Source organism: Fusarium falciforme, chromosome 3 (assembly GCF_026873545.1).
Source record: "Fusarium falciforme chromosome 3, complete sequence".
Lineage (NCBI taxonomy): Eukaryota > Fungi > Ascomycota > Sordariomycetes > Hypocreales > Nectriaceae > Fusarium > Fusarium falciforme.
Window position 1 is genome coordinate 1,939,611 of NC_070546.1, and position 11,596 is coordinate 1,951,206.

Below are 11,596 nucleotides of genomic sequence, written 5' to 3' on the forward strand. Positions count from 1 at the left end.
CCGGCCAGCTTTTAAGAAACCGTTGATCATCCAGCTCTTGTCGTGCTTGATGATGGTGAGTACATAATCATACATGGTGGTACAGTGTACGTGGGTATATACAGTCTTGCGAGAGGGTCCCAGTCTCTGGCAGAGATTCATAATTCCATCCTTCTAGGCCCATTGTGTGTCCGAATATAGCATCTCGACTATTCAGTTTGCTCAATCCACACCGTTGTATCGCTTCCACTGCTCGACGTAGAAGTAGGGGTCTTGAGGGCCCTTGTCGAGGCCTTGGTAGTCACCGGGTTCCGCCTTGACTTGGCGGCTCACAAACGGCGTGAGCTACAGCATCGGTGTTAGCACAGTCGTCCTCTTTGTGTGCAATTCGCTCCTCACCTTGAAGTCCTTGAGATTCGGCACAGCATATGTCCGGACCTTGTTCCACTCGATCACGTAGCCTCCGTACTTTGTGTGTCGACCCATTGAACCGGTGCGGTTACCCTTGTAGAAACCTTTGCCAACATCCTTGGTGGTGAGCTTGAGGTGGCGGTATCGGCCGACGGAGAGGGCTTGGGTAGGCCTCATGTTGGTAGATGTATATTCGGGGCCTGCGGAATTCGTGTATGCGGTCGGCGAGAGCGAATTCGGGACGATCGAGGGAGCTATCCGTGGTCAATTGGTAGTCGGCGTCGCGATCGCAATGGGTGGGATGTTGAAGATTTGGAGATTCGGGAGTTTGTGTTGTTCCGATTCCGGGGCTAGCTGCCGAAAGCTTGCAGGGGTGTGCCAGCAACATCTGGCCAGGTGCGCGATGAGATGACGCTGAGCTATGTTACGATGGGAAATAGTATTCCAATTTGAGAGCTATTTCCAAAATCATTGCTGGTTACTCGTATATTTGTTTCCAGAAGAGAATATTTCCTAGGCGGCTTGTTCCCGCTCATCCTCGAGCTCTGTAAGTGGGCTGTGCCGCTAACGAGGGGCACATGGCGATCCCCCATGGCTAACGTCTCCAAGTCTGAGCTCAACCCCCCCCAACATTCGAAAAACCACCCATGCCGTGGACGTTCCAAAGTGGCCACGATGGATGGGTACCCGACGGGAACTCTGGACCATAATGTCCCCTTCCTGGTGGCCGCCGGCCTCAACAGCGAGACGTACGAGCTCCCTCTGAGCGCAGAGCTCAAGGACCAGAGCATCCTCCTCCGGTCAGAGCTTCCGCCGATCGAGGGTGACGACGCCGAGGTCCTCGCCCAGTACATGAAGGACGTTGACGCGAGCGCAAAGTCATGGAGCGCGTTTGAGAGGGAAGAACCGTACAGGTTCCGCATCAGGACCACGGGAAGGGTAAAGCCGAGGAGATGATTACTTGATAGGCTCTTGGTTCTGATTCGTTTGGCACAGTCATTTCTGCTTCCGCCGCGTCGAGCTCGACTCCCCGATGGCATTGAACCACTCGTGGCGCCCCCGACACTGCACTCGCCCTTTTCGCCGCTCAGCCCCGTGTCGGCGCTGTATCCGGACGGGCTCATCGACACGCAATGGATCAAGAAGCACCAGGAGCTGGTCCCCAGTATCTATCTCTGTTTCTACTCCCTCACTAGCGATCCTACGTCTACAACGCTGCAGGACAATCACATCAAGTCCGATATCAATAACCTCAAGAGCGCGCTGGCAAGGTCGGGATTCAAGACGCGCCTGGCGATCGTCCTCCTCGCTGAGAGCGGGGACAGTCCACTTTCGTTGTCAGAGGGGATCCAGGAGAGGTTGGAGAACATTCGCAGAGGGACGGCGCTAGATCCAAAGTCGGTCTTTTACATCCCTTCACAGGAGTCGCAGGACGACCTGAAGCAGGTGGTGGATAACATCCTGGGAGTCCTGTATACTTCAGCCGTCGAATATTACCGAGATCTAGGGAGGCATGCGAGGAAGAAGCGCTCCCGTGGAGTAGCGCCACAACCGACTGTCCCGCCGACGTCTGGGACCTCGCAAACGCTCTCGTTGCCGGACTGGAATTTCAGGTACGACTTCAAGTCTGCCGTATTTGCAGAGTTTCGGCAAGAAACGGATGCGGCGTTGCGATCCTTTGAACAGGCATACGAGGTGCTTCTAGGTCAGGATGTACTGGACATTATCCCCAGTTGGAGCCCCAGATGGAACGAGGCGCGTCTACTGGCCGATATCATAGCTATTCGATGTCTACGCTGCCATCTGTGGCTTGGACAGACCTCGTTAGCAGTTCGGCGATGGCAATCACACCGGGACCGGATCAGCGATTTTGTCGATCGACGGGGGAGGGGGACCAACAACTATGGATGGCAAGCATGGGAAGCCCGTTGGGCTATGGTGATGGCCAACCTGATCGACAAGGTTGGTGTGCCTAGCCTAGCGCCAGCTACGATGAGCCTCTTCGCCCAGCCAGACAAGTCAGTCTTAGGCGAGCGCATACCACCTTGGGAGTTGTTGCACCATACCGGATACTGGTATCGCATAGCGGCCCGTCACCTCGTGGCCCGCCGGAGACTTGCACTCCAGATACCAGAGGAGGACAGGAATCCGCCCGACTCTTCTCCTGCCTCGCTGGTGGCCAGTAAAGCATACACGTATGACACGTACATGTGCCCCGAGCCTTACCAAGAATATCCCCTGTCAGGAGAGGGCGTTAATCATTCACAGTTGGTGATTGATTGTCTAAAAGCAGCCGGCGCTCAGTTCCACGCTCGAAAGCAGGAACGGATGGCCGCAGAGGTGTCACTGGAGTGCGCGAGAGAGATGGCCAACCTGGAGCAGTGGGAGGACGCGATAGAAGTGTTGAAGCCATTCTGGGAGAACGATGCTTTTAGGTCCGAGGGATGGGTTGATATCTCTGAAGAGCTGTCTTGGCTTGTACGGAGAGTTGCTGTGGGAGCTGGACAGTCAGACCTGGTGGTTGCTGCTGATTGGGAACTCATGAACAACAGTAGGTGGCATAACTTGCAAGATGGGACATGTACTGACTTTTCTGCAGAATTTGTACGACGGCCACAATGGCATTATGACATTACGAAGTCTCTAGAGGGTGTCTCTAATGAGACCAATCCCTCGATAAGTTTATCCGACGACAATTCAGGCTCATTTGTTTCGGCGTCGTTTGTTTTCCGGAACAAAGAGAGCAAGGCTGGCGAGACCTGCACTGCACAACTTGCCCTCACTTCACATACTTTCCTTGATGCCGCCCCTATCACGCTGGACTCTCTTAAGATCGAGTTTAGCGGGAATCTGAAGCCACTTCTCTTGGAGCATGAAGCACCTGAAGGCGACGAGGAGTCTAACTCGGGAGTCTTTATATCATCAATATCTCTACAAGAAGACTTCCCCAGCGAATCAGAAGATGACTTGCCATCCTTACTCAGGGGCCAGTCCAACTTGGTCCTCCGGCCTGGACAAACCCGGGTCTTTGAGATGAAGATACCCCTGAGGGAGCCAGGAACAGCGACCGCTTCTTCTGTGACACTATCACATAGCAACGAGGCCTTTGATCTTGACTACAAACTCAAATTCCGAGAGACAGATCCTGTTGTCGGCTGGTACATCCAGGGCTCCTCCAAGCCTCGGAACAGTCGCCCGGAAGCAGGCACAATCCAAATTCAGCCCCGGCCGCCGAAGATGAAGATCAAGCTTGTCAAGCCTTTGGCGCAGTACTATGCGAATGAGTCCATTGACCTGCACATTGAACTCCTTAACGCAGAGGAGGAGTCGGCCAGCGTCAAATTGGACATTCATGTGTTTGGCAAGGAGGTCCCTGCAATTCGGATAGAGGCAGACGGGCATGAAGGCAGCTCAGAGGCACAAGAAGAGGAGTCCAAGATCTCGGGTCTGGTATTAGGGACCATGGAGAAGGCAGCATCGTCGCAGGTGGTGCTTCACATGGATCCTCCAACAGGGCCGACGACGTTTGACTTGCACCTGAGGGCTTCGTATCATCTCGACTCTGATGCCGTGACACCGATCATGCAGATGTTGGCGGTGCAGCTCAACGTTGTCAATGCGTTCGAGGCCAACTACGATTTGGTGCCAAGACTTCACCCTGAGCCATGGCCAAGCCTGTTTGACTCTGAGGGACTTGGAGACACAGAAGAGGGTGTTGCTCGAGGCTTTGCGCAGAAGTGGTGTCTACTTTGCCACTACGCTTCGTTCGCCCAGGAGGACCTCAAGGTACTCGGCATGGACATGAAGGTGACTTCGTGTGTTGGTGGTGCACGATGCAACGTGGTCAAGGGGCCAAGTGTGTCGCCAGACGGTGTAGTTGTCGCACCCAAGACGATGCATGAAGCACAGTTTGATCTTGTGGCGCAGAAGCTCACGATGGAGGATCGACACCCCGTCACACTGGACCTCGCGTTTGTCATCCGATGGCAACGGCAGAGCCGCGGCGATGAAGTGGTCAACACAACGACTATGCCTGTCGGAAAGTATTTGGTGCTAGGGACCGAGCCGCGGGTGCTGGCATCTGCGTACCACGATCACGGGTCAGAGGACGGCGTGCCAGGGCTGATGCAGTTGGACATGACGATTGAGAACCCGTCCAACCACTTCCTCACGTTTGGACTGAGCATGGAGCCGAGCGACGAATTTGCCTTTTCAGGGGCCAAGCAAACGACGCTCAACTTGCTGCCACAGTCAAGACGGACAACAACATACCGGCTGCTACCCCATGTGAGCGGAGACTACATTCGGCCACGGCTGACGGTGCGGGACAAGTACTTTCAAAAGGTACTCCGTATAATACCAACCGAGGGTATGAAGATTGACAAGGATGGTCTGCTGGTGTGGATTCCAGGCGAGGCGTCAGAGGATGAGGATGAGGAGGAAGCGGACGAGGAAGAGGAGGCGCAATGATGATGTCCAAAACGATAATAGAAAGGCTGCGCTTGAATTTAGACGGGAATAGAGAAGTGGCTGAAATAATGAAGCCATCACGAGAACATGTTTGATACGAAAAATCTACTACGTCATGTTGAGATGCCAAGGTGTAAGATGAGTGCTGACGTTGGACGGGACGCGTCCCGTGTAGGTACCCACGATAATTTACCTCAAATGTCAAGTCAGCAGCCACGAGGTGAGCACATGGACCGTTGATTCTGGAAAGCCACGAGGTTAGTGTACTCACCGCTTCTGAACGTGTGCTTTGCTGATCGGGGAGGATAGAGTTTCACAATGGGCAAAATGTTTAAAAAAGACATAAATGCAAGGGCGTTAAGAGCGTGCGTGTGTACGGAAGTCCGTGAATACCTATCTCCGTGTATGCTCCGTGTCTCGTCCGGCCGGTGTGCGAGTTGCTCCGGAAAGCATTATTCTGGCATAATTAGCCACGATTAGATCCCCAGGACGTGATATCTGATATGAAACATCCATTCACGCTCGCGGAACGAGATTTCGCGATCGGAAATAACAGCGATGCCGAGGCGCGAGAAATCACAGAGAGGATCGAGACCATGGTGGATCATGGGATACATGCATGCATGGGTACCGCACCCCCCCCCCCCGGCGCTAGCTTTTGGCGCGAGCCTTGTGGGGCCATGGTTAGGATTTCTGGGAAATTTCGTATCCAGGAGACGAGAAGATTTGTGTTTCGAGATGTTGTTCATTATGTTGTTGAAGATTGGCTGTGGTGTTGTAGAGATGCAAAGGAATAGAGTCAACTCTGATGCAACATCACAAGCTAAACTTTACATGCTAACCAAGCCCCCTTCTCCTCAAATGGCTAGCAACAACCCGAAAAAGACCATGAATAAAAAAATCAATGACTGCCACGACTGTCTCGCATGTTTTGACTCATCCCCCCTAAGCAGAAGTACACCCCCTGATTGGGCGCCACCTCGGACATCGGCCTTGTGAGGAAGTCCGCTCCAACGTTTGATGACACTTGGATCTCGTCTCGAAAAAGTTCCCCCCTTCGGGAACCAACAAGGGACAAGGAACAAGGAAACGAGCAAAAAGCCGCTGGTCGTGTATGCCTCGTGGTGCTTACTGGTTGCGTCTGTCGCCCGCTGTCCGGGGTTCGACGACATCCGAGCTGCAGCGGCAGCGGGAGAATAGCCATCCGCGTTATACGCACTTTTTGCTGGGTAATACTCTATTATCTCCGTCCGGGGCTTTGCTATTGTCTCGAGACTTAGCCTGGTATTGGATGGGGGGAACGGACATGTCGTAGCTTTATTGTTTGTTAGGCTAGCTTCCTTTCAGCTCTGGGTGGATGCATCATAAGCCCCCAGGTCTCAAAAAAAAAAAAAGCATTCATCATGTTTATTTAATCCTTAGGGTCGCCACCTTGCTTTCTTTCAAACGACAGTGAATCACAGTCGACAAAGGAAAAGATCCATCCAAGGCCCAGCCATTGCCTGCTTGTCAACAAACGAGTCCCAAAGAAACTTTCTCTCTCCTTCAACACTCGCCTCGGGCGATTCGACTCGCCATCATGGCCACAACCTCTCTCGCCGCGGCCACGACAACTGCCGCCCTCGAAGAGAAGCGTCTCTCGTCTGACGAAAAGACTGAAGTTGGCTCCAACATCGTTGATCCCTCAGCAGAGGCCAAGGAGCAGCAGGAGGGATCTGCCGCTGGAGGTTCTGTCAACGGCGCTGGCGATGCTGCTGGCGATGCTACCAACGACGAGCCTGAGTACCCCTCAGCTGCCAAGCTCACCCTCATCATCGTCTCGCTCTGCCTTGCCATCTTCCTCGTCGCTCTCGACCAGACAATTATCGCTCCCGCCCTCGGCGCCATCACAGCCCAATTCCAGAGTGTCAAGGACATTGTAGGGTTTCCTTCGTGATGCCTTAGCCGCAAACATCAGCTAATCTTTTCTCAGGGTTGGTATGGCTCTGCCTACCTTCTTACCACCACGGCTCTCCAGCCCATGTACGGCACCATCTACAAGTACTTCAACGTCAAGTATGCCTACCTCACTGCCGTCTTCATCTTTGAGGTCGGCAGCTTGATCTCTGCCGTCGCTCCCTCCTCCGTCGCCTTTATCGTTGGTCGTGCTATCGCTGGAGTATGTCCTTGATCATTCTTACTACGGGCATCGCATGCTGACTGTCTCTAGATTGGAACGGCTGGTCTCTTCTCCGGATCTATCGTCATCCTGTCTCTGATTAGTATGTCATCCAACCACCATGCCGTCGCCGCCATGAAACCAACTGACAAACCTAGTGCCTCTCGAGAAGCGTCCTCTCGCCTTTGGTCTCGTCGGCGGCATGTGGGGTATTGCCTCCGTCGCCGGCCCTCTTCTCGGCGGTGCCTTTACCGAGCATGCTACTTGGCGATGGTGCTTCTACATCAACCTCCCTATCGGTGGCATTGCCATGGTCATTGTCTTCTTCTTCGTCCACGTCAACCGCAACTCGGCCGAATCCCGCGACATGACCTTCCTCGCCCGTGTCCGCCAACTTGATCTCGCCGGTGCTGCCATCTTCATTCCCGCCATCATCTGCCTTCTTCTCGCCCTCCAGTGGGGAGGTGCCGACTACCCCTGGAGCAACTCACGCATCATCGGTCTGTTCTGCGGGTTCGGTGCCATGATTGCCATCTTCATCGCTATCCAGTTCTGGCAAGGTGACCGTGGAACTCTGCCTCCTCGTCTGTTCAAGAACCGCAACATCCTGGCCGCCATGGTCTTTGCCCTGTTCTTCGGTGCCGGCTTCTTCCCCCTGATCTACTACCTCTGTATGTCCCACGTCTCACTGTCAATTCCTCAGCTAACATGTCCACAGCCCTCTACTTCCAAGCTATCCAGGGTGTCAGTGCCGTCCAGGCTGGTATCAAGATCCTCCCCCTCCTCCTGTCCACCGTCCTTTGCTCCATCGTCTCCGGAGGCGTCATCACCGCTGTTGGCTACTACAACTTCGTCATCATCCCCTGCATGGTCCTCTTCACTGTCGGCAGTGGCATGCTTACCACCCTCGACGTCGACTCCCCGCTAAAGGAGTGGTTCGGCTACCAGGTCATCGCCGGTCTTGGCATCGGCGCCGGCTTCCAGATCGGCGTCCTCATCGTCCAGACTGTTCTACCACAGGAATGGGTTCCTGTTGGTACTGCCTGTGTTCAATTCTTCCAAGCTTTCGGTGGCGCTTTGTTCATTGCTGTCGCTCAAACTGTGTTCCAGAACGGCCTTATTGACACTATTAAGGCTGATAACATCGGTATCGATCCTACGATCTTCATCAACAGCGGTGCTTCGGAGATCAAGGAGGTTCTGACTAAAATGCACCGCCTGGACGCTTTCGACACTGTTCTCGAGGCGTACATGAAGGGTCTCCGAGATACCTTTTACATCTCCCTTGCTTGCTCCGCCTGTGCCTTGATAGCTTGCCTGTTCTTCCAGTGGAAGTCTGTCAAGCAGGGCCCTGATGGCCAGAAGAAGAAGGCCGAGCCTGCTGTGCCCGTCTAAGCAGGTTTCGTGGTGTCTTGTTTTGGAAAATCGGCGTTGATATGTTGATTGGTTGATATAGAGGATACCCGGACATCTCTCCACCCTTGGGCGCATTTCTGGTGTAATAATGAGTACCTAATTGGGATATCAGGTTAATTAGACGAGCCTCTTTGGATAAATAAAGCTGTCTTTACTGCGTGTCGTCTGGTGGTTTGTCCCATGAAACTCGTGCCGTTCTAGCTCTGGTCCTCACTCCGACGTGGGCTCCCACAAACTTGAGAACCCAGTCCTTGACCTGCTTTGTCTTTGCCAGTTGTGGGTGTACTTGGCCCCGTTTAGCCAGGTCGCGAGTTGTGTAGAGTCCAGAGCCTTCCCTCCTCCATAACAGTGTCACCTTGGTCATGCCCTTGCGAAGGCTCTGGCCGTATACCTTGCCCCTGAAAACGTGAAGGGCGACATTCTGCATCAAGACCACGTCCTGTCGTCGCAGACTGCTAATCTGCGCCGTGGCCGCGTTCTCACGGTCGAGCCAGAATGTCACGGCGAATCCAGATTTTGTGTCGTCGCCGACGAGAATTTCGACCAGAGACAGGGTTCGGCCCCAGCGAGTTGTAACGCTCCGGGGCTGTGCGATGGATATGATGCCCACTATCAGATTGAGGGTGACGGTTTGGGGGTTCAGAGCTAGGATCCTTGGGGCGGGTGGGACATCTTCTAGGTCTGAGAGATGAGAAGGGACAGGTGCTATTTTCGTAGGCTTCCCTGTAGAAGATACAGTCATGAAAGAGGTTTCCTCTAGAGACGTCTCTTCAAAGCTGTCGAGCTGTGATGAGGGGATCGAGTTGTGCACAGCCAAAGAATGATCGTAGAACTGCGACAGAACATCCTCTGGATCGGTACCTCCAAAGGACTCTGCCACTCCGTTAAAAGACACATCAGCCGTGGTGAAGAAATCAGACTGGCTCGCCAGCGCATGCTCGCCGATACTAATATCGTGCCTCTGGCTAAAACCCGTGTGCAGCGGTTGTCTCGTCAGGGGCAGAGAGCGCCAGGCAACCTGCGACGTTGATGATGGCGTGACTCGTGACTGTGTCCGTCTACGGGGGATGAGCCCCAGAAACTCGGCGAATACATCGTCGAGGTCGTTTATCGTGCAGGATTCTGCGTTTAGAGACGATGCGGGAGGTGCTCCGGCAAAGAGAAGCAGTTGAGGGGCCATGGTGAGAAGCGTGATTGTTGATCTCTGCAGATTACTGCGAGTCACGCCTTTCGGGGGTGCAAGAACACCATATGACACATGTCAAGACTCTGAATCATCCATACAAGGGTCTGAGAGATGTTGCTGCCTTGTAGTATATGCCTTGAAGTGGATTCTGGGGTTAGATAGTTACTGTATCCGTATCCGTAGATGGAAGTAGATTCACGACTATGCAAGATCGGCAGGCGCGTCCCGGGCGCAGCTGCCGAGGCATCCCCCACATTCTCCGCCGCCCCACAATCAACCCGCTTGCCGAGGCCATCTCCAACCTCGCCTTAACACGACGGCCCCAACCTGTTCCTGTTTGAGATCAAGACATGGTTTATTATATCCTTCCATTGTCACTCGATTCTTGAGATTGAATTCAACCTTTGTTTGTGCCTGTTGCTAAACTTGTCCCCGTTGGCTCAGATTTGCCAATTACAGAATCAAACACCATGTCTTCCTTATTCGACATCAAGGAGCACACCATCGAAGCCTCCTACATACGAGAATACGCCCGCGCAACCTCGCACTCCCAAGATGAGAAGCTATTGTTGCACGTAAAGCAGTACATCCCCAAGGACAACCCAAACCCTCAAAAGGGCGACGTGACTCTCATTGGTGGACATGCCAATGGCTTTCCCAAGGTGAGTCCTTACATGCTCGTGACAAGACTTGAGCTAAGTGACCTCTCAAGGAACTATATGAGCCCCTATGGGAAGAACTCTATAATGAAGCCAAGAGCCGGAACCTGCGGATTCGTAGCATCTGGATAGCTGACGCAGCCTGGCAAGGCCAGAGCGGCCTTATCAACAAAGATGCCCTCGGCAATGACCGTAAGACCTCTTCCTCCCTTACCAGCTCTTATGCTCACATCTACCAGCAAGCTGGCTCGATTATGCCCGTGACATTCTCCAGATGATAAACACATTCCGCCCTCCTCCGCCAATCATGGCAGTAGGCCACTCCTTTGGTGCCAACGCCCTCACAAATGTCGCCCTCCTCCATCCCCGTCTCCTTACTTCTCTTGTGCTGCTCGACCCCGTCATATCACACTTTGCATCTACACCTGTGGTAAAGGGGTTCGGTCCAGCAGCCATCAGCACTTACCGCCGTGAAGTATGGCCCTCTCGCGCCGAGGCCGCGGCGTCCTTCAGCCGCAGCCCCTTCTACCAGGCATGGGATCCTCGTGTCCTTGAACGCTGGCTGGACTATGGTATCAGGAAAGTCCCCGGCGAGGAGTCTGTCACATTGACAACTACCAAGCACCAAGAAGTCTTTACCTTTCTCCGCCCTAGCTGGGAAGCATACGACGCCCAGGGCAAGCAACTCATCAACCCAGATCTCACACCAGATCTAGACCCCAGTCTCAACGAGCGGTGGCCTACGTATCCCGTCTACCGCCCCGAGGGCCCCAACACCCTCGCCCGCCTCCCGCACGTCCGACCAAGTGTTCTCTACGTCTTTGGCGGCAACAGTGACCTCTCTCCACAAGAACTTCAGGGCGAAAAGATGAAGCTCACGGGCTCTGGCGTTGGCGGCAGCGGCGGTGAGGCCAGAGGCCGTGTCAAGAAGGTTGTCGGTGAACAATACGGACACCTGATCCCTATGGAGAACCCTCGCTTCTGTGCGAGTGCCGCGGCCGAGTGGATCAAGGCCGAGGTTGACAGATGGTGGGTGGATGAGCGCAAGTATCACGAGTGGACGCTCAAGTCAACCGAGGAGAAGACGACCATCTCGGATGAGTTTAAAAAGTATGTCGGAAAGCCAGGTGGCCGCCAGACCAAGGACCAAGTAAAGGCAAAGATATAGTCCTCATCATACCCGAAACTTGTACGAGTAGACAGCCATCACAAGTCATCCAGCGAGCAATGCCCATATATCTATACTCATACATTTGCGCTACCGAAAGAACTCATCTGCTATAACTAACTACCTGATCAAGTTTCAACTAGACTGTA

At 53.8% G+C, this 11,596-nt stretch overlaps 5 protein-coding genes across 5 annotated transcripts; 3 read left to right on the forward strand and 2 right to left on the reverse strand.

Moving 5' to 3' along the window:
- Positions 1-201: 201 nt before the first annotated feature.
- Positions 202-630, reverse strand: NCS54_00392300 (Hypothetical protein; the record flags this gene model as incomplete). Its single annotated transcript, XM_053149478.1, has 2 exons — positions 379-630; positions 202-324 (listed from the first exon to the last, which is right to left on the reverse strand). Exons 1-2 carry the CDS (start codon positions 565-567, stop codon positions 202-204), a joined length of 312 nt encoding a protein of 103 aa, XP_053005453.1. The 5' UTR covers positions 568-630.
- Positions 631-1,065: 435 nt separating this feature from the next.
- Positions 1,066-4,860, forward strand: NCS54_00392400 (Hypothetical protein; the record flags this gene model as incomplete). The annotated part of the gene is made up of 3 exons (XM_053149479.1): positions 1,066-1,329; positions 1,387-2,941; positions 2,990-4,860. 3 exons carry the CDS (start codon positions 1,066-1,068, stop codon positions 4,858-4,860), a joined length of 3,690 nt encoding a protein of 1,229 aa, XP_053005454.1.
- Positions 4,861-6,439: 1,579 nt separating this feature from the next.
- On the forward strand, positions 6,440-8,413 carry NCS54_00392500 (MFS domain-containing protein; the record flags this gene model as incomplete). The annotated part of the gene is made up of 5 exons (XM_053149480.1): positions 6,440-6,778; positions 6,833-7,018; positions 7,070-7,121; positions 7,177-7,689; positions 7,737-8,413. The coding sequence occupies 5 exons, from the start codon at positions 6,440-6,442 to the stop codon at positions 8,411-8,413; spliced, it is 1,767 nt and encodes a 588-aa protein (XP_053005455.1).
- Positions 8,414-8,585: 172 nt separating this feature from the next.
- On the reverse strand, positions 8,586-9,614 carry NCS54_00392600 (Hypothetical protein; the record flags this gene model as incomplete). Its single annotated transcript, XM_053149481.1, has 1 exon — positions 8,586-9,614. The coding sequence occupies one exon, from the start codon at positions 9,612-9,614 to the stop codon at positions 8,586-8,588; it is 1,029 nt and encodes a 342-aa protein (XP_053005456.1).
- A 452-nt stretch (positions 9,615-10,066) lies between these two features.
- NCS54_00392700 (Hypothetical protein) lies at positions 10,067-11,447 on the forward strand (the record flags this gene model as incomplete). Its single annotated transcript, XM_053149482.1, has 3 exons — positions 10,067-10,282; positions 10,333-10,471; positions 10,519-11,447. The coding sequence occupies 3 exons, from the start codon at positions 10,067-10,069 to the stop codon at positions 11,445-11,447; spliced, it is 1,284 nt and encodes a 427-aa protein (XP_053005457.1).
- Positions 11,448-11,596: the final 149 nt, after the last annotated feature.